This window comes from Macrosteles quadrilineatus, unplaced genomic scaffold (assembly GCF_028750875.1).
Source record: "Macrosteles quadrilineatus isolate MER2022 unplaced genomic scaffold, UCM_ALF_1.0 Scaffold_4__1_contigs__length_99947679, whole genome shotgun sequence".
NCBI classification, from domain to species: Eukaryota; Metazoa; Arthropoda; class Insecta; order Hemiptera; family Cicadellidae; genus Macrosteles; species Macrosteles quadrilineatus.
Genome location: NW_026542597.1, coordinates 961,633 through 982,296, shown reverse-complemented (window position 1 = coordinate 982,296; position 20,664 = coordinate 961,633). Strand labels below are relative to the sequence as shown.

The following is a 20,664-nucleotide window of genomic DNA, read 5'->3' as shown; positions in this document are numbered from 1 at the left end:
AGTAAATTCAGAGTATTCTCAGTATTCAGAGCCTAAACTGTCATTGAAATCTGTGAACAGACAAAATACCACAGTTGCGCTTTAATAGTCTACGGCCAGTCACCACATTAGTGCAGAACTGCTCAAACTTACTACCAAGAGACTACATAAGACTACTGTAACCCCACAAACACGTTGATAACTACTATACTATATCTTAATGATAATACATAATTATGATGATCATATCCAGATGAGTGCGTCTGTTGTTGCCTCAATAACCAAATGTTTAGAAGTAATACGGAGACATAGGTTTCTTAATTTTAGATGGTTTAGATCCTCATCAGCTCAAATTTCAAATAAAATCCAATGAGTGCGAACTATTTCTCTAAAAACACAAAAGTTATTTCTTATCTTAAAAAAATATATTAAAAGAAGCAAGAATAATATTTTAGGATAATACTAAGACTCGATGTTTTTAAATATAAACATCTTAAAATTACTATTGTGGACATATAGGAGTTCATAAATACGTTTCCATAAGATATACCAGTTTATAGTAATATCTTATTTTTACAAATTTTAAAAGGCTTAAATTTGTTACATTAATACTTTATAACTTTCTTACGCTTATGATGTTACCCAAACACTATTTACCAAACAGTCCTTATTTTTTTTCTTTTTTATCCTATTGGCTCTAAGTTCAAATTGTAACCTGATAAATCATCGATATGTATAAAGATTATTTTTTGGATATAAAATTTATGTCACAGTTAAAGACTGCAAATATCCTACCTATACCTTTTCGAAAGCTTCCCTAGTGGGCAATAAAAAGAATCGAACTGGGAATTGTGTGGAAGAGTTTGAGACAAATTGTTCACTCCCCGAGCCACCTGAGATACACTTTATGTGCCTTTGCCACTAAAGTAGGATATTTTTTCAACGAAAACTGTATATAGTAGTAGTTTATTGAATTAAATAAGATCCCCTGTTAATCACATGATGATCAAATTGTGATTACCATTTGTTTAATCTTACTTATTCAACCTTGTTGTTTTTAATTGTTTCTCTGTAAGGATAGAGTTCAAACTCTCATATTTTTTCTATGTAACGTCTAAATATTTCTATATGGATTTAATAGTAGATAGACAACAAACGTTAATGGTAATTGGAGTCCGAAGTTACAAATAAATTCACTCGTATTTGAACCATTGGCTTTCGTATTTTAATGATTATTTTAGGTAAAAACTGTGTTATCATTTAATAAATAACAATGCAATTATTTTAAACAGTTTACCATTATAATACTAATTATTAAAATAATATAAAATAAATAAAGTAGACATAGACTATATTATTTTTAATTCCTTTTTTAGAAGAATATTTTTATTTTATACCCTAAGGATGCATATTGGACATTATGCTGTGGAAAAGGATTTGTTACAAAGTTTCTCTAATGGTGGTCCACTAGTTGACAAACAGACATTGATAACAAATGTGGACAAAGTTTCCTTTGTTGACTTTAGCTGGTGTGCCGCAGAAATCTCCAGTGAAGTGTTTTCTTAGCCTCGTATCGGTTGGTTTTACAACAATCTAGAAAAGAGATCTGTCTGCTTTTGCAAATAATAAGTTTTATATATTTTTTCCGTAGGTTAGTGGTAACACATTTGAATTTTTAATGGAACTAGACCTTATCTAGCTATTGTTTTGTTTACAACAATCTAGAAAAGAGATCTGTCTGCTTTTGTAAATAATAAGTTTTATATATTTTTTCCGTAGGTTAGGGGTAACACATTTTAATTTTTAATGGAACTAGACCTTACATAGCTAATGTTTTGTTTACAACAATCTAGAAAAGTGATCTGTCTGCTTTTGTAAATAATAAGTTTTATATATTTTTTCCGTAGGTTAGTGGTAACACATTTTAATTTTTAATGGAACTAGACCTTATTTAGCTAATGTTTTGTTTACAACAATCTAGAAAAGTGATCTGTCTGCTTTTGTAAATAATAGGTTTTATATATTTTTTCCGTAGGTTAGTGGTAACACATTTTAATTTTTAATGGAACTAGAACTTATCTAGCTAATGTTTTGTTTACAACAATCTAGAAAAGAGATCTGTCTGCTTTTGTAAGTAATAAGTTTTATTTTTTTTCGTAGGTTAGTGGTAACACATTTGAATTTTTAATGGAACTAGACTTTATCTACCTAATGTTTTGTTTTTAAACAATTTTTAATAACACAGTTATTTTTAATAACATTGTTAATTATTATTTAACAGTTCATGAAATATTTACAGTTAAAAACGTGCGTTAGGCAGGAGACTCAGCATGCTTAGTTAGATTTTCTCTCTGAAAAGATCAAAGGACGGAGCTCATATTAGCTGTATTATGCTCATCTCTGCCAAAGCACAGGGAGAAATTGTTCTGTAAAATTACGTTTGGTACATCCTTTACAACAATTCGTGCTTAAGTTAGAGATTGAAGATGTAGGAGGTGAATCCAGTTACTTGCAGGTAATATGTTTCCTTCATCACTTGCTATAAAAAATAACAGTCAATATTTATTTTTGCATACAAGACCAACAATTTTTTACTGTAAATAGTTCAAAATTTCACACATAAAATCCAAATCAACCCAACTGATTCGAAAGGTTTATAAATACAAAAGATAACAGTTGTTTATACCATACCAGTTTTTAATTGAAATAAGCAGCATTTAGTTAGTGCAAAATAACCGTATTAAGGCTATATTGACTAATACGACTTCATTTTTCAGAAATAAACACATTTATTTTAGCTCTACATTGTATTAACGATATTCATAAAAAAAACCATACAATTCCAGGTAAAAGGGAAAACTGAATGGATTTCAAACTAAATAAAATATAAACATGATGTATACTTAATGAAATGTATAAATATTTGAACGTAGATCTGATGACTCGTCGGATATGTTGACTTATCCTACTAACATCGTTAGCTATTCTACGAAACTGGGCAAATGATATACAAACACGCTGGGGGATATTCCAACATTTAAACTGTTGTTTTATAAATTAGCCCAAAGAACCACTTGGAGCTGTTTTCATAACTTCTCTCTTCAGTGTATTGTTTTAAGAGAAACTGTTTGCACGTTTTGTTTAATGTAACGAGAAATGTCAGGTGATATGTTTAATTATAGTTAGAAATATGTTTAAAAGGGAAGAAAATTATGAATGCTGTTTTATGTATTTAATTTTGTATTACAAAAGTAAACTGTTAACATGAAACGTGGCATACCTTTGGGCACTAAACAATGAAAATACTTTAAAACTAATATGCATCATAATTTTATTTAGAATTATAAATAAAGTCATGTAAGTGACATAAAACCGTTGTGCAAAATACCATCAAATCAAACTCTTTTGTTCTGACTAATCAAGTCATTTGTTTTTTAATTGCTCACACCAGTGCATGAGTAAAAATACTTGGTAAAATTATTTCTACATTGAAATAAATCATCAATAATGAATGAAGCCCTTATTAAACTAACACTAGCACAGTATATATTAGGGTCTAGATATGTGTGATGGCAATTATAAAATTCTAAAAATATTAATGTATTTTAGCCATGAGAACTACATCTGTTTGTAATATATCCATACGGCTATTAAAAAGATCATCCATATTTATTTTACTAATATCTGTAAACATAATATTATATGTTAATAATACCTTTAAAACATAACGCTAAATCATTAACATAAACAAAACAAATATTAATGTTACCATAATTTAAGTCCTAAAAGGAAACAAATCGTTAATGTCAAAAAACTCGACGATTGCCAAAAAAATCACACCTACAGTGATTACAGTAATCACAACGCAATTTCCCGCATATTTTACTTGTGCTAATAACCAAACATAACAATGACCATGACTCCGAAAGTCCTTCAACTAAGGTCAAACACAGATACGAACGTATTTAACAATGTCGGTCACTCCAATGTGCAGACACAGTCATCATGGCCTCTCGTGTATGGGTAAGTTGTTGGATTTTTTCTATATTTCGATGTTTCCTCTTTAAATTGTTGTATAAGGGGTCGGGATGTACAGATATTTATTAGAAGTCAGGGTGGCTCATATTGAGAAGTAAATTTAAAATGTATAATGCAATACGTTGAATATTTAGTAGATTATATATCAACATCATTATTTAAAGTATAGAAAATAGAGGTTGAAATTCGCAAATTGGCATTCAAAGGCAATAGAGATATCAATTATCAATTATTACAAATTATTGAGATGAGAACGCCACCTAGGTGCGTATTTAAATCAAATATTACTGAAGAATGAGTGTAGAATGGCGTGTGATGGTCTGTGTAGCCTTGTTACTGACTAAGATCAGCTTTTTTATTAGCCAGGATGATTTATTAAAAGCACAATGATCAGGAGTGGGTGGGTCCAGTTTCAAACTATCCAAAAGCATACATATACCATTAGGATTACTGGATTACACCAAGGTATAACAAGTTTAATCCTAGGTTAATCGTTAATGTATTTCTTTAGTGAGAATGACCAAAAACTATCTTCAAAATTGTAACTCAAACAAAATTAAACTAATAGTAAAACCTGATTTTAAACGTTTCGATTGCTATGCACGGATGTAAACACGGTATAAATTCTCTATCGTTGATTTAGGATCTATTTTTTACCACGCAGTTCAGTTATTAGGCTGTTTGCACAATCAAAGCTAATCTACTGAAATACCAGATGTGCTGTCTGCTGTAAGCGTTTATGCAAAGTGCAAACAATCATTTGCTTGGTGTAGGGTTTTCTGCTGTAGGTTATTCAGCGTTGTACACACTCTCTCTTAGCAATCAAACCTCCTTCAACATGTGTGCTCTATTTTTTTAAAAATTTTTGTAGATTCACTCTAAAAGAATATATTCTGGTTAAAATTTTTAAAGTTTGGTTTAATAACACAATGAGAATACTGTAATGATGTATTAATTCGTTTTCTAAACTGTTTTACAATTCCTAGAATAATACGCAATTTAGGTAGCAAAAGCTCAATGGATTGCTTATAATATTCAACATGGTGGTAAATTGGTGGTTTAAAATCATCACGTGTTCTTTTAAAGCCCCCCACACACTACCAGACCAGACCTCCAGACCAGACCGTCTGGCTGCAACCAGACCGTCTTGGACGGCTCTACACACTCCCAGACCAGACGGTCCTAATTCGTAATTGAGAGACCGTGGTGAGAACTCCAACAAATGGATGAAGACTGTCACGATGGTCGGTCGTCTGACAGACAGCGCTACACACTCACAGACCAGACAAAAATAGTGGTGGGGGAACCTCAGACCGTCTGTGGTCTGAGGGTTCAACCATCAGACACGCAGACAGTCTGGTCCGAGAAAATCGGTCTGCAGACAGCCCCACACACGATAAGACAAGTGCCAGACACCAGACCAGACGGTCTGGTCTGGTAGTGTGTGGGGGGCTTAAGGTTGCATTTAAAAGTGGAAACTAGAAACCTACTTTTGAGCTGCATGTCTCTATTAATTTTTGTCTTGTTCATATTTTACTTTAAATTATAATGTTGTTTTTATTTGTATAATCAGTTATGTGAAGGTGTTTTGTGTTGATAACAATCTTGGGTTTTACTTATTGTTATATGAAATATCTGCAATAAACTATTTATATTTAAATATAATATATTTTAATTATTTAAACACTCCCAATTGTACAGATGTATCTGGGGGTTGCCTGTATGTTGGCTATAATGGTGAGTGCCATGCCTCAACGCCCTGATGGCCCTCCTTCAGGACCCCCACCTAGTGGTTGCCCTCAAGGACCTCCGCCTTCAGGTCCACCACCATCCGGCTCTCGCCCACCAGGACCTCCCCCAGGCTGTGCAAACTCCACTACTTCTAGTTCCACTAAATCGTCCTCCTCCGGCTAAGTACAGTTTCAGCAACATTCATCGTTTGGAAATATAAGTAGAATGATAATAAAGTGATATTTTATCAAAATCGTCCAGGGATTGAGATATTTTCGTAATGCAACTCCACCAACTGTTATTTTAAAAACCTACATAGCAGCCTAACTTTGACCTACCATACTAAGTCCAATTTTAAACATGAATTACACAAAATAATAATTTTATAAATATGTTTAATGATTTTAATAATAATGTATTGTAGAATTCAAATTCACTATGTTGTTGTTTTATTTATTTATTCACACAGCAAACACAATCTTTACAATAAATACACAAGTTTCAATTTGCATGACACTATGCAAATTTAGAAACAAAATTAAAAGACGACAAAACACTTTTGCTGCTATGTTGAATATAACAAATACCAAACATATTCATCTTGCTTCACCGAGGCAGTTACGCTAAAATTCTGACAAAAAATTAAATCAGAAAAGAATTTAACAGAAAAATATTGCTACAGATCAAACATAGATAGCATAATCACAAATCTGACAGCAATTTACGATTCCAAAAACTAAATAATAATTAAATAAGTATTACAATACAATAAATATCGCCAAAATATATTTAAGAGGTAATACTTTAAATACAATGATTATAAATATGGTAAAGCTTGTTATAGTATCAGGCAGTGTAGTGTTATATAGTCAATGGTAATAACCACGAATGATCCATTGACAGAAAAATTGTGATAATTATAGGCATCAACATCTATACTAAGTATAAGTATAAGTATAATAAGTCTTATTGCTCTATACGGATCAATAAACAAATAGGACCTGTATATCTATCAATACCATTATAAAATTGTCTGTCCGTCCGGCTGCCACGACTAACATACTAAACCGAAAAACCACAAATTAGGAACAAAGATTGTCCACATACCTAGGAATGTCAGAGGACTATTCACCTTCCTGAGTACCTCTCGGGCTCTGCCCCTTTGATGTCCAAGGTTTTGAGGTGAAGTACTCAAGAGTAAATATTAATTGGTCTCCAAGGAAGCATGACAAAGTTCACAATGTTTGTTTACCTTTGCGTTGACATTTGAATTCAAACAGTTAGAAATGCTAAATGTTTTACAATTTCAGACAGCTGAGTCCAGAGAAATAAAATAAAATATTTTGCACAGATATGTGGTAGGTTTATTTATATAACTAATTATAGAAACAAAGAAATATTCTATAATTGTAAGTTATGAAAATTATGTTATTGATATATTTTAATGTAAACAGTAGGACAATTACAATGAATGTCATACTATCTACAAGTGTTTGGATTAGGTGATATAGTACCTCTTCCCGTTGCGAAACACGGGTGCACCAGCTAGTGCTATATATAATTTTGCAGGAGTTTAGGAGGAGACAATTATACGTATAGGCACATATACAGTTAACAAAAATGGTAAGCGTATTACACTTAACTGTGACGTTTTTGCGTGTTATATTATACAGTATACAATCTTTGACTTTTGATACAACCTCCAGTCAAAGATACAATTCAAATAGTTCAAAACATGGTTTCTAATGAAAGCTGAAATCAAAAATCGACGCTTTATTGGAATGTCTTGAGACAAAAAAGGAAAATGGTTGGAATTAAACCTATTGTGGCATTGTTTCGTCATATACATTCTTAAAAATGTATTAAACATATACAAAATTAACGTGTAGTGCTGTATAAGCTTTGTAACTCTTAAAGATACACCACCACTATTTATTGCACGTTAACCACAAATAATACGGAAAATTTAACCGAACATGTAAATAAAAATATCGAAATCTTAAAAATATTTTACTCAAGAATGTATTTGTACGTTGCAGCATTTGCTATTATGGTGGGACACTTAGTGAAATTTATGGAGGCAGATTCAAAAAAGTGTTTGAGACAAAAAGAACGATCGTGGACAATCCTCAGATCGTTTTTGAGGATTCTACATGCTAAAGTAACTTTATCGATATATGCAACGGCTGCAATTTGTCTTTGAGCTTCTTCCGCCTATTTGTTTCTTTTGTGGAACAAGCAGGTCAAGTACGCATGGCTTATGGGTAAAAAATATTTAATTTCTAAATAATTAATCATGAAACTATAAATAAGTAAAGATACTCTACAGAATTTTCACTCATAATATAATTTAGCTTTTAAAAACAACTTTGATAAATCTATACACTATATTAATAGTCGATTCATTAAAAACAAATCTTTCAGTATGACTAGTTTTGTTTCATACACTTTAATTATCGTTGACATATTTGCATTACTTATTCGAACTCAACTAATTTGTTTTTTGTTAAGTTTCACGGTTAACACAAGTGATAAAAATTAATTACAGTTCAATATGGAACGTCTATGTTAAACCATAGTATGGTATGGTAAACCGTTATTATGTATATGCTCTTTATTCCCTTGTACAAGACAAGATGCAAAACACAACTAAATTTAAAATTTCTGTCATAATACTACAATACATTTAAACCTTGTGGATTAAGGTTTTTTTGGTTCTTTTAGGTATTTTATGTCATAAACAGCCTTGTTAATCACCGGGAAAAAGTACAAATTATTGAGTGTTCTTATATTTATTTCCATTACAGTATTATATTTATTGTCAACGTATAAAAGTAAGTGGTTCACGGTTTCATTTTTGAATGACTCATATTAAAGGGATCTACATTATTTCATAACTTTCTACCTACTGAAGAAGTGACCATTGAGAAAAAACAAATAGGTATAAAAACGAATATTTATTTTTACAAACGATAGGATCATCAGCCACAACGTAGAATTTCGAGGGATGTGCCTTGGTGAGAAAGCTCGTCAAAACGTATTCAGGCTTAACAATTCAAATCAAAGTTACATTTACATAGAAATACTCTGTCGGTTTCCAGTTACTATAATCGTTCATTTAAATAACATACTATTCTCAGAATTGTAAATTCACAATATTATCTCCGTTGAAAAACTGGGGATTTAAATGTAATTTAAATTTACTTTACAATTAACAATTTGAGTATAGTTAGCAAACTACTTGTCATTGGTTTGATAATGGAAATTATTTACCACCTTGAAAAGATATCATATTATAACATATCATATCATATATCATACAGTGACGTACAGAAGTTTAAGGGGAGATGTACGTCCCTATCCCTGTAATGTTAAAATGATGCATGCAATTGACCCATTATCTCAGAAAGTAAATGAGATACAACATTAAAATTTCTTCGCATAATTATGTATACTACAATAAAGACACCCAAGTAATTTTATTAAATTTAATCCATGGTATGGCATTATTTTAATAAATTATATAATTAAAAAACATTTCCGCTTTAATTTCTGAACAATTTTTTTTTATTATTTTTGGTTTTGAGCTAGATGACTAATTATATACTAGGGGTTGTGTATATACAGATGTTAAATACAAAGTAAAAATTTGAACCATTTTGGCCTACTATTTCCTGAGATAATGGGATCTTTATGTTTAAAAAGTCAACTTTCGGTAAATCACAAAAACGCACTCCAAACGCAGGAAAAATTGCGGACTTATACATTCCAGATTCATAATCCTGTTTCTTTTCCTTTTCAGTGTCCAGGAGATTTTTTCTTATCATCCTGCTTCTTTTCCTTATTAGACTACCTAATTTAACATGTTTGTTCCCCCTAAAGCCTCTTTTCATCCACATTTTATTTAGATTTAGTCATTTTACAAAGTAAAACTCAACTCACGTTTGCACTTTCAAAACACAACTTCCACAAATAACATAACTAACCTTTGTTTGTAAACAACACAAGCAGAAATGTCACTCAATATGTCAGGTGACATGTACAGACAGACCAAGGGAAGAAAAACATCAGTTTAGCCAACAGCATCAACAGAAATCCACGAGCTTTTAGTAATTGAGTATGTATGACAATACGTAGTTGTTGGTTGCTAGGTGACCATGAAAACATTTTTTCAAAAATTATTTCTGTATTATTTTTTATTCGAGTTTGCATGTATTATATATCATTTTTAATCACAAAATCCTAACCAATAAAAGCAATCAGAAAACAAAATTTTTCAAAATTTTAGGTTTTTGGGCGTGCATCTCCCCAAGGTAAAAACTGTTTTTCGGATTCTTAATCCTAATTTTTTCAAAATGTTAATGTAAAATGTTATGAACGTATTTTTTTAAATAAGTTGTTTGAAAATTATGTGAAAATTTATGTCATGGATTTGAAAAGAGTGTCATAATAATTATATGAGCCATAGTATTTTTTTCCGGGCAATGGCTTTGTTAGCTAGTTAATTAATTCAGTGGCACGAACAAAAGAGCAGTTTGAGGTTTTGTAATACTTCAAAGAGACTCTCACCTACACTGAAGCTGCTGCTCTTTGAAGCATGATTTTGCACACAGACTTTTGATAAAGAGAGATTTTATTAAAGCAATTCAAACACCCACCTTTGTGTCATAGCTTTAACGCGATCGAAAAAATATACATTAAAGCCATCCTTCTTTTTAAGGTGGTATGCTAATTAACATTTAATATTTTCCTTGATGAAATGAGTAAATAATAATAACGTGCCAGTCAACATCATATAGTGCCTATTATGTGTAAAGATATTGAGCTGCCAAATATGTTATGTTTAACTTAAACAGTCAAGGTAAAATGTTTTGAAAACATATCTAATAACGTATGCATAATATGGAACTTCAATGATGATGTGAGCCGATATAGGGAAGTAATTATGATATTTGGCCATAACACAAGTTAAAGATTACACTATCGTTTTTTGCAGTGTTGAGGAAATCGAGATCGCTCCAAGTTTGGGATTAAGATTTTGCTAGTTTTATAGGATCTGCAGGAAGCCCCTAATGTTTAATAGGATCTGCACCAAGCACCCAATGTTGTTTTTATCCTAGGACGCTAGGCACGAACCTGGGATTGTTTTTCACATTACTTCAGGCTAGACCTAGGGGTTGCGGCTTTATCACTTAGATTAAATCCATTGGTGACTTTGCGGGGATCGAACCCGGGACCTCAGGGACTGAAGTCCCGCGCTCTAACAAATTCGCCAGCTCGCTCCCCCCATCCAATGTTTAATAGGAACTGCAGCAAGCACCCAATGTTTAATAGGATCTACAGCAAGCACCCAATGTTTAATAGGATCTGCAGCAAGCACCCAATGTTTAATAGGATCTGCAGCAAGCACCCAATGTTTAATAGGATCTGCAGCAAGCACCCAATGTTTAATAGGAACTGCAGCAAGCACCCAATGTTTAATAGGATCTACAGCAAGCACCCAATGTTTAATAGGATCTGCAGCAAGCACCCAATGTTTAATAGGATCTGCAGCAAGCACCCAATGTTTAATAGGATCTGCAGCAAGCACCCAATGTTTAATAGGATCTGCAGCAAGCACTTAATGTTTAATAGGATCTGCAGCAAGCACCCAATGTTTAATAGGATCTACAGCAAGCACCCAATGTTTAATAGGATCTGCAGCAAGCATCCAATGTTTAATAGGATCTGCAGCAAGCACCCAATGTTTAATAGGATCTGCAGCAAGCACCCAATGTTTAATAGGATCTGCAGCAAGCACCCAATGTTTAATAGGATCTGCATCAAGCGCCCAATGTTTAATATGATCTACAGCAAGCACCCAATGTTTAGAACAGTAATATCGACGTCGTGTTGCATCTTTTGGCATTTCTTTGGTATTCATTTGATAGAAATTAAAGACAAAACCACATTTAGCTCAAACGGGTCCATAATAGCTATTAAATTACTCTCACATTTAGGCTCGGAGTGTTAATAATTGGTTACTATTAAGTATACTTTTGGTTTGATAAAAAAAACATTATATCGATAAAATTACAAAATTCTTCGAAAAAGAGACAAATCCCAGCTATACTCTCAGATACCAACGTAATGAAATCACGAGTACTCTCTCACCAGCACAGAAGTTCACTTCTCAACACTAGGATTTGGTACAGGTACCACGCTTACCTTACCCTAATAAACGTTTAATAAATTTAAATTTAATCTTCCTGAAAACCCCGACCTTTTTCTTTTGTTCAGATTATATTAGGACATACGCTACACACATCTTCTGGGTACAAAGATCCACAAAAAACCCAATTGGGAATCGGCAGAGCCTGAATCCGCGGTCCTGGGGATCGGTCCTTTTCCCTTTTTCTATACCAGCTCGTTTCCAACTATACGTCTTTGAAAAAACATAGAAAGCTGGAGAGAAAAGTTAAAATCAATAAGCAAAATAACAATTTATTATTACAAGTGTAGTCCATTTACATTTTAATACTACCTTTGATTATTAATGCAACAGTATGAAATATTCAATGATACTACTTTACAAAAAACAGAACATAGAGCCTACTAGTGGCTTAGGCCCTTGTATATTAATACTCGTTCAGACTTATATATTCAGTAGGAATATTGATAAGCCAATCTCAACTTAAAAGGAGTCCCATGATTAAATCATACTTTTTTGCGCAAAATTATTTTTTAGATAAACGTAAGTGTCAAAAGGTTTGATAAACGATTACAATATCTCAATATTTACGTAAAATAAAACAAGGAAAACCACATTTATTTATATTGGTCTTTAATTATATTTGAATCTATAACAATTTCCAAGATATATAACCAAAAAACATACCAAAACTATTTTTTACAATACTGCATTTTCTACCATCTAGAACTGAAAGTTTGAAAAACTCTTGAAAGCGTTGGAGACAAATGCAGCAATCGTTTCCAGTCCTTGGAGACCGTTTCTGTGGATCTGGCATGCAAACGTAACTTTATCGATAAATACAATGGGCGCGATTTGTCTTTGAACTTGCTCTGCCCATTTGTTCATAGTAGAAACATGTAGGCCAATTAAGATATATCTAAGAAAACTATTACTTAATACACCGGGAAGTATTATATAAAGATTATTAAAAAATATACGTTCCAATAAGCCTTCATCAATTAGATTAATAAATATATGTTGTTCTATTTGTATATTAAAAGAAATCTATTAGGGTAATAAAGGGGTAAAATTAAGAGGTAAATAGCTGGAAGGACCAGAAAAAAATGATTGACGAAGAGAACAAAATAATTAAAGATTGTTTGCGAATTTGCAATTTTATTGAAAACTTGGTGTCCTCTGGGCTATACAAAGTGTCTAGCAAAGGCCAAGTGATAATATTTAAATAGATTCATATACACATCTAACTTGAATAGGTAGGCCTACCTTTAATCCAATTTTTAGTATGTGGAGAGGAATGCGGAGGCATCTATGGAGGTGTGATGTCGGATGGCAGAGTCTTAGATTTAGTGCTTCTTTCTTGCATCTGTTTAGAATGCAACACCCAAGTTGATGGACACAATACGAGCTCACTAAAACGTAGGAGTCGCGGTAAAACGAACGTAATGTCTAGAGGGTGATACCCATACGCGCACACACTGACTTGAGGTTTGAAGAGTCTATTTTGCCTGAATCACAATTTAATTATATTCACACAAAAAGGCTTTTTTATTACTGCTACTACATATATGTTGACGGGAACAGCCAGACACTAGGACCTAGTGCCTAAATATGCAGTTAGAGATGGGTAAAATGGCCACTTATACTCTCCCAAGAAGAGGTTAGTAACTTGGTCGTAACAGTTGGATATGGACTCCAACACGGTACTAGCAGGACACGTCGACCGCGTCAATTTGAAATGCAATCTTGCTTTTGAGGGGTGCAATCTTGCTGAGGGGGGCTACGTCAGTCAACCAAAAGTGTGAAATGAGGTATACACACCTATAGGTGAGTAATGGGTAGTACACAGAAAATTTACATTCCCGGCTGGTGGGATATCGAACCAGAGACTGAGCAATCTCAGATTAATCATAGAAATAGCGAAATTCTATTTACAATGGTTTTAGGAATAAATAATAATAATAATACGATATGATGGTGACTTAATATAATTTATAATCAGCATCATTAATAGTTAGCACATAACAACATAAACTAATTAGCAGGGTATTAGTGATTAACATAAGCAGCCTATTACATTTATTAAATACGTTAATACATTAATTCTACAAATACATTAATAAAAAAAACTGCTGAATCGCATTGTTATTTTTTCAATTTCACTAGCCAAAAAGTGAGAAATGATTCCGTTACTGGTTATTATTTGTAAACGTTAAACAGAAAATTAAACTAATATTACTTAACAGTTAAAATGTATAACTCCAGCAGTCAAATATATTGTAGTTAGTGTGGAAGAAGTTTGTAGTTGGTTAATATTTACTTAAATAAACCACAATATTACTCCTTTGTTATGCAATCGTGTCTGTATGAATAAGAATTATTAAAGAATAGTATTCTTCATGATCAAGGAAGGAGACCATTAGGTAGACCAAGAATGCGATGGGTTGATGAGGCGAAGAAGGACTTGAGAGGAATGGGAGCAGACTTGGAGCTGGCAGAGGATAGAAGAGCTTGGAGGCACATGGTTGGCGAGGCCAAAAACCACCTAGGTTTCCAATGGCCACAGGAGTAAGAGTAAGCAAAGTAAAGTATTCTTCATGATCGTATTATTAGATACAAAAATACAATAAATAGAAACTTGGTACGTTAAAAATGTTATGGAATATTAGTTTAGTAAGTTATATTATTACCTGTCCTACTAAAAAGCAGAAGGTCGTTTTAACACAGTGATTGGTGATAAAACATAAGCCGTTGTTTTACATACCAGACTAAAGAGCCACTTAGGACTGTTTCTCTAACAACCAATGTTTGCATCGTTTTTACTAGTGATGCGGTTTACGGATTATTCATTGTTCATATTTATTTTAACGAGCAATATTTTTCAGGTTTTACAGGCATTGTAGCATATACATAGTAACCTGCTCGATAGTAACTTTTCATGGAGATAATTTATTTTTTATGTCATTAGATTTTAGTATTAATGGAGCAGATGATAGTACGACACCGTATTTTGCATATGCTGTGTATGAACGAATGGTGAGTCTATCCCATGATTACTATCGAGCCGGTTACTATGTACATGCTACAATGCCTGTAAAACCTGAAAAATATTACTCGTTAAAATAAATATGAACAATGAATAATCCGTTCAAAATGCGCAGCCATCTGCGCAGGGTCTTTTCCCCACTGACTTTCAACCTGGAAACCACGATAGCGCTCCCAGCCTAAATACATTTCAAATTATTAACAACTATTTAAGTATTATTTTTGTGTCAGAAAAAACCCCTAATGTTAAGATAACCTACATGGAAGATTAAAAAAAATACTGCTAAATGCCACGGAACACTGAAATGTTTATTCTAGCTTGAGCAAGTGAGATGTTTTCCTTGAGTCGTCCACACATTGCTTCAACACCTACAAGTCCCGAAAACTGTCAAATTCAAAGAAATCACAATAAACTAAGAAAAAAATTATTTAATATATGTAAGAAAGTGGACATTACCTGATTGACTTTGTTGCCTATGAGTGATAATCCGAAACAAAAATGAGCTATTTTAACTAAGCATTCTAGTTACTATTCTCTCGATTAAATATATATGGAATATATAATATAACGTGAAAGGTTTTTAGAGTCCTCTTTATATTATGATGTGGATTGGTAATACATTAACTATCATTTTTTTAGTTAAATACTATTTTATTTATTGAAATGTTAATCTGTATGTTTGATGTTTCTAGAAGTGTGTATGTATTTAATTATCAATTAATTAAAAATATATTCTGAAAGCAGGGGAATAGTTTTACAGATCAAAGTCATTTCCTAAAAACGTTTAACCCCCGCAACTACGAAAGGAAATTGATTAATTTAATTTATAGGTTTTGTATTTATGCAGATTACAAAAAAACTAACTAAATTAAATACTATTTCCAAGTGTGACTATTTTTTGTTTGTGCGTGAAAAAAAACCGTTAAGCCATTCTTATAAAAGTCATGTATTTTGCTAAGGAATTCAATTTGTATAACACTGTTTGCTCGGTCCAAATTAATCTACTGAAATAACAGTCGTCTTAGTTGGTTCAGCTGTACAGCTGTTGGTATGGTAAATGGTTATACAGAATAAACAAACACTTGGTTTTAGTTAAGTTTGTAAGTAGATTCAATGAGTTAAATTTACATTTGCAGTGTATTCAAAGATAAAGATTTCTCTTGAAGATTGAATGAGTTACAAAATAAATATATTCAATAACTTTGTTTTTGTTATCTTTGAACATGCCAGGGGAAATTTAGTATGTATACTAATCATTCACGTAATGATCGTTATACAGAACACCGTAATTAAACTCCTATTCCTTTTATAAATAATTTTGCTTTAAAGCAATTCTAATAAGAATTATTACTGTGAATTACTCTTACTTCTAAGTCACTTAATAAGAACTGAAAATTATATTTGGGGCAGAAATGTTAAGTAAAAAAAGTTAACAATAATAAAATATAAAACAAGCTTACTTGAATCTATAGATTTTTTTGAATATTACGCCTACAAATGATTATAATGTTAAATAACCTTTTGAACAAAAGGTCGTATTTGAAGAATGTTTGCTACTAACTTAGTTTTCCTGTGAAAGGAAACGTTCTGGCCTTTTTCTTTTAAAGTTCTCTGTCGCTTTACTTTTTGATAGCGACTGAATTCGCTGTAATGTAAACTAGTTTAGTTTTTCTGAGAAAGAAAACCCATTTAAGTAGAGTAAAGTAGTTTAAAATACAACCATTTGTTAACTTAAGTTGATTTAAATTAGTATTTGAATTGTTAATGAAACACGTTCTTCGAGTGTTTATTAACCAAACATTTGTCTGCATGTTTTGTAGCTAACATGCTAATCAATTTATGTTTATGAAATGAAATGTTACGAAGCTTTGGGCTTAAATAGTAATGTGACACATGTATGCTATGTGACGCTCATATTTACAAAGTGTGTAGCATAAAAAGCTTATTTAAATGATGTTTTATTAGGACAGTTCAAACCCCAAATGTGAATTTAATATATTTGTTAGATCATTAGGAGTTAAATTAAATGTACATAACGGATTCAAGGGAAGTGCAAATCTTGTAAACACCACACAACTAATACATACAAAAATGTAAAATGCGATACTCCCTGGTGTAGATTGACGTCCGCACTAGTGAGTAGGCCTTCTACGATTATCCGCAGTACTATCCTGATAATTATACCAATTCATAAATACCAAGGCAAAAATGTGGTTCGGATTCAACTCTTAACTGTAGGTCCCTTAGTTGCCATTAGTTGTATGGGCTATTAATTAACAAATGTGTCTAAGGAATATGTCGGCCTTAGTCACTAACACCAACAAGATCGCGCCACACATCCTACACTCATCTCCATTCAAACTTGGCTTAAAATACCTATTATGTATGGTCGCCATTTCAAAGAAAAATATATTGAAGTATGAAAGTATTATGGCTTAAAATGTGTGTGTAGCTACACACACATGTGTAGTAAAAAAGAAATCTTTAGAGGATTGTAAATGTTTTGAGAAATTTGATTGGGTCGTACTTAAACGTTTGGCATATGGTTTATTTACGAGTAAGTTAAGGAGTTGTAACGAGTGCATTATATGAAATTTACTTTAGGTGGTTTGTTTGTTTTCCATACATTAATCCATCAGTACTAATAAGTATTTTCCATACTATGTGTCATCATTTTTGTGGACATTTTCTAGTTTCCCAGATATTTTTTTTTCTTTTAGGAGTAATGAACATTTTATAATTGTATACGTGATACATGTATATATTATATGCATATTATTACGCGGGTAGAAAACTTTTAAAATATTTCTTTCCAACATTTAAGGAATTAAGGTAAAAGGATTTTTGCCATGGCGTAGTATAGTAGGACTATAAGATTTGTAACTCAATTAATAATCTTGTATTCTAATTTAAAAAAAGTGAAATAAAATTCTATGTGATATTGACAATAATGTAATGTGTTACAGTCCTTGTCCCTTTAAGTAAAATTTCATGCAAAATTCGTTGAGCCAAAGGCTCAAACATTAAACACCTGATGTTGGGGGCGTAATGGGTGAAAATGAAAATAATTAATAACTCGAAGGACCAGAACTAATTAATAGTTCAAGAGAAAAATAATTAAATTAGAGAAAATGGCGAATCTGCAATTTGAAGGGCACTGAGGTCCCGAGATGGAATAAAATGTCTTGTGAGGGGCAAATGAGATTAGTTTTAGAGTCTAATTAAAACACACACAAAACTTTAAGGTTGTACCTTGAGTCCAATTGTCCAAAGGTGGAGAGTATGGCAGCGGCGTCGTCTATGGTGGAGCGATGGCGGATGGCGGAGTCCTTAGACCGAGTGCTTCTGTTTTGTAGAATTTTGGAGTACGCAACGCACCCAAGTTCATAATCACAAAGAGCTCACTAATACGCGGAAGTCACGGTGAAAACGTACGGAAAGTCTAGAAGTAATACACGGACGCGCACACACTGTCTTGAGGTTTGAAGAGTCTGAAAGCACTAGATCACAATTTAAGTAATTTAATCACAAACAAAAGGGGGAAATTAAAATGTATATATAGTTAAATGTACTATAGAGGAGAGGGAGGCCAGATATAATTAATCTATAGCCTAAAAATACGTTTAAGAGAGGTAAAATGGGCAATTAATGTCCCGAGATACGAGAAACGGAATACACCGTGAGTTATGGACGCCGACCGTGGACAGACAGACGCCGATCGCCGGCTTCACACTTTGAAAAATGCAATTGCGGTTTAGAGGGGTCTAGGAATTCGATGGCCAATAGGAAATGCGATTGAAGCAAACACGGCGTCAGGTGATTCATGGGTATGTAGTACAGGAAAATAGGCCTTACTGTGGCGGGAAATTCGAGCAGGCTTAGCAATCTCATTTGAATATTGAAAGCGGGAGTCTATTTACAATAAATTGTTACTGAGACTAAATAATATTACAATAAATGTGGTGATTTATATACACATTAGCATGATTAATTAACCAGTGACTTAATTAACATAATGATTAATTTCTAAATACTCTAAAAATATGAATACCGAACATTCCGGCCCCCTTGAAGCATTACAGCTTCAACAGACAATTAATTAAAAAACACAAGAGCAAACGTAAACCACACTTAAATCTAATATGTACATAGAGTAGGTTTCTTGGACTTAGTCTTCATTGCATGGCAGAGGGAAGACCTTGTGAACAGGCCGTGTGAAAGTCCCAGAAGCTGTCTTCACTGTGACGACTCGAACTGTTCCATCAGCGCCAGGGTGAGTGGAGACGATGCGTCCAAGAGGCCAGGTGAGTGGAGGTGAATTGGAGTGAATGAGCACCAAGTCTCCGGTCTTCAAATTCTCATGAGGGGTGGTCCACTTGGATCGCTGCTGGAGGGAGTGGAGATATTCAAGCTGCCAACGCCTCCAGATACGCTGGTGAAAAGCCTGGACAAGCTGCCACTGACGAAGACGATTGAAGGGCACTTCAGACAGGTGAGGTTCCGGCAGGGCAACAAATGGAGCTCCGATGAGGAAATGTCCAGGGGTCAGCACAGAAATTTCGGAAGGGTCTGAACTAAGAGCTGTAAGAGGGCGCGAGTTTAGCATTGCCTCTACTTGAATGGACAAAGTTTGAAATTGGGTTAAAGTTAAAATGGTTTCACCAATTACCCGTTTCAGATGGTATTTTGCACTTTTAACGGCACTTTCCCATAAGCCACCTTGATGAGGTGCAGAGGGGGGGTTGAAATGGAAGTTAATTCCTTTGGGGGTGGTGAAATGAACAATTTTGTCCTGCGAATCAGGTGTAAGGATGGTTTCACGGATTACCTTGCGTAATTCCGAGTTTGCACCAACAAAGTTGGTTCCGCAGTCAGAATACAGATCGGAACAGAGTCCGCGTCTCGACACAAAACGTGTGAGAGCGGCAATGAAGCCTGAGGTGGTAAGATCGGTGACTACCTCTATATGAATAGCTTTGGTAGCCATGCAGATAAAAATACACAAATAGACCTTAATCTGTCTAAGAGCTTTGAGACTGCAAACGCGAACACTAAATGGTCCGGCGTAATCTACGCCTGTAGATGAGAATGGACGAGTAGGATTGACCCGATGAGCAGGTAAATCACCCATTAGAGGGATTTTGTTTCGTGGTTTATTTTTAAAGCACACAAGACACTTAAATATGCGCGAGCGGATAACGCTCCTGGCCGATAGAATCCACACTTTTCGGGCGAGTAGTGATTGAGTTAGTTGCGGACCTGAGTGCAAGTGTACCTGGTGGTAAAAGTCTATAAGCAAATTCACTACAGTATGAGACTTGGGTAGAACAATAGGGTGACGTATGTCATGAGCAAGCGAACAATGTGACAATCGGCCACCGACGCGTATGAGACCATTAGGGTCGAGGAAGGGGGTGAGTTTCTGTAATTGTGCAGAACATATTGAGCCTTTGTTCAATAATTTAATATCCGCACTGAAATGGAGTTTTTGCACTAGTTTAAAAATTGTCACTTCCGCTAGATTTAATTCACTGAGTTTTAAGTGTCCAGAGAGTTTGTTTTTAGACCTGGAATAGTTTATGAATCGTAGTACATAAGCTAGCACACGGGTTAGTTTCAACCAAGATGAATATTTAGACAATAAGTCCCATTCCGAAGGGGCGACTGTTGCACTAAGTAC

The 20,664-nt window shown here is 33.5% G+C and overlaps 1 protein-coding gene across 1 annotated transcript; it reads left to right on the top strand.

Annotated features, from left to right (window-relative positions):
• The first annotated feature begins 3,966 nt into the window (after positions 1 to 3,966).
• Positions 3,967 to 6,006, top strand: LOC128993646 (basic salivary proline-rich protein 2-like). Its single transcript, XM_054417693.1, has 2 exons — positions 3,967 to 4,002; positions 5,719 to 6,006. Exons 1-2 carry the CDS (start codon positions 3,985 to 3,987, stop codon positions 5,929 to 5,931), a joined length of 231 nt encoding a protein of 76 aa, XP_054273668.1. The 5' UTR covers positions 3,967 to 3,984; the 3' UTR covers positions 5,932 to 6,006.
• Positions 6,007 to 20,664: the final 14,658 nt, after the last annotated feature.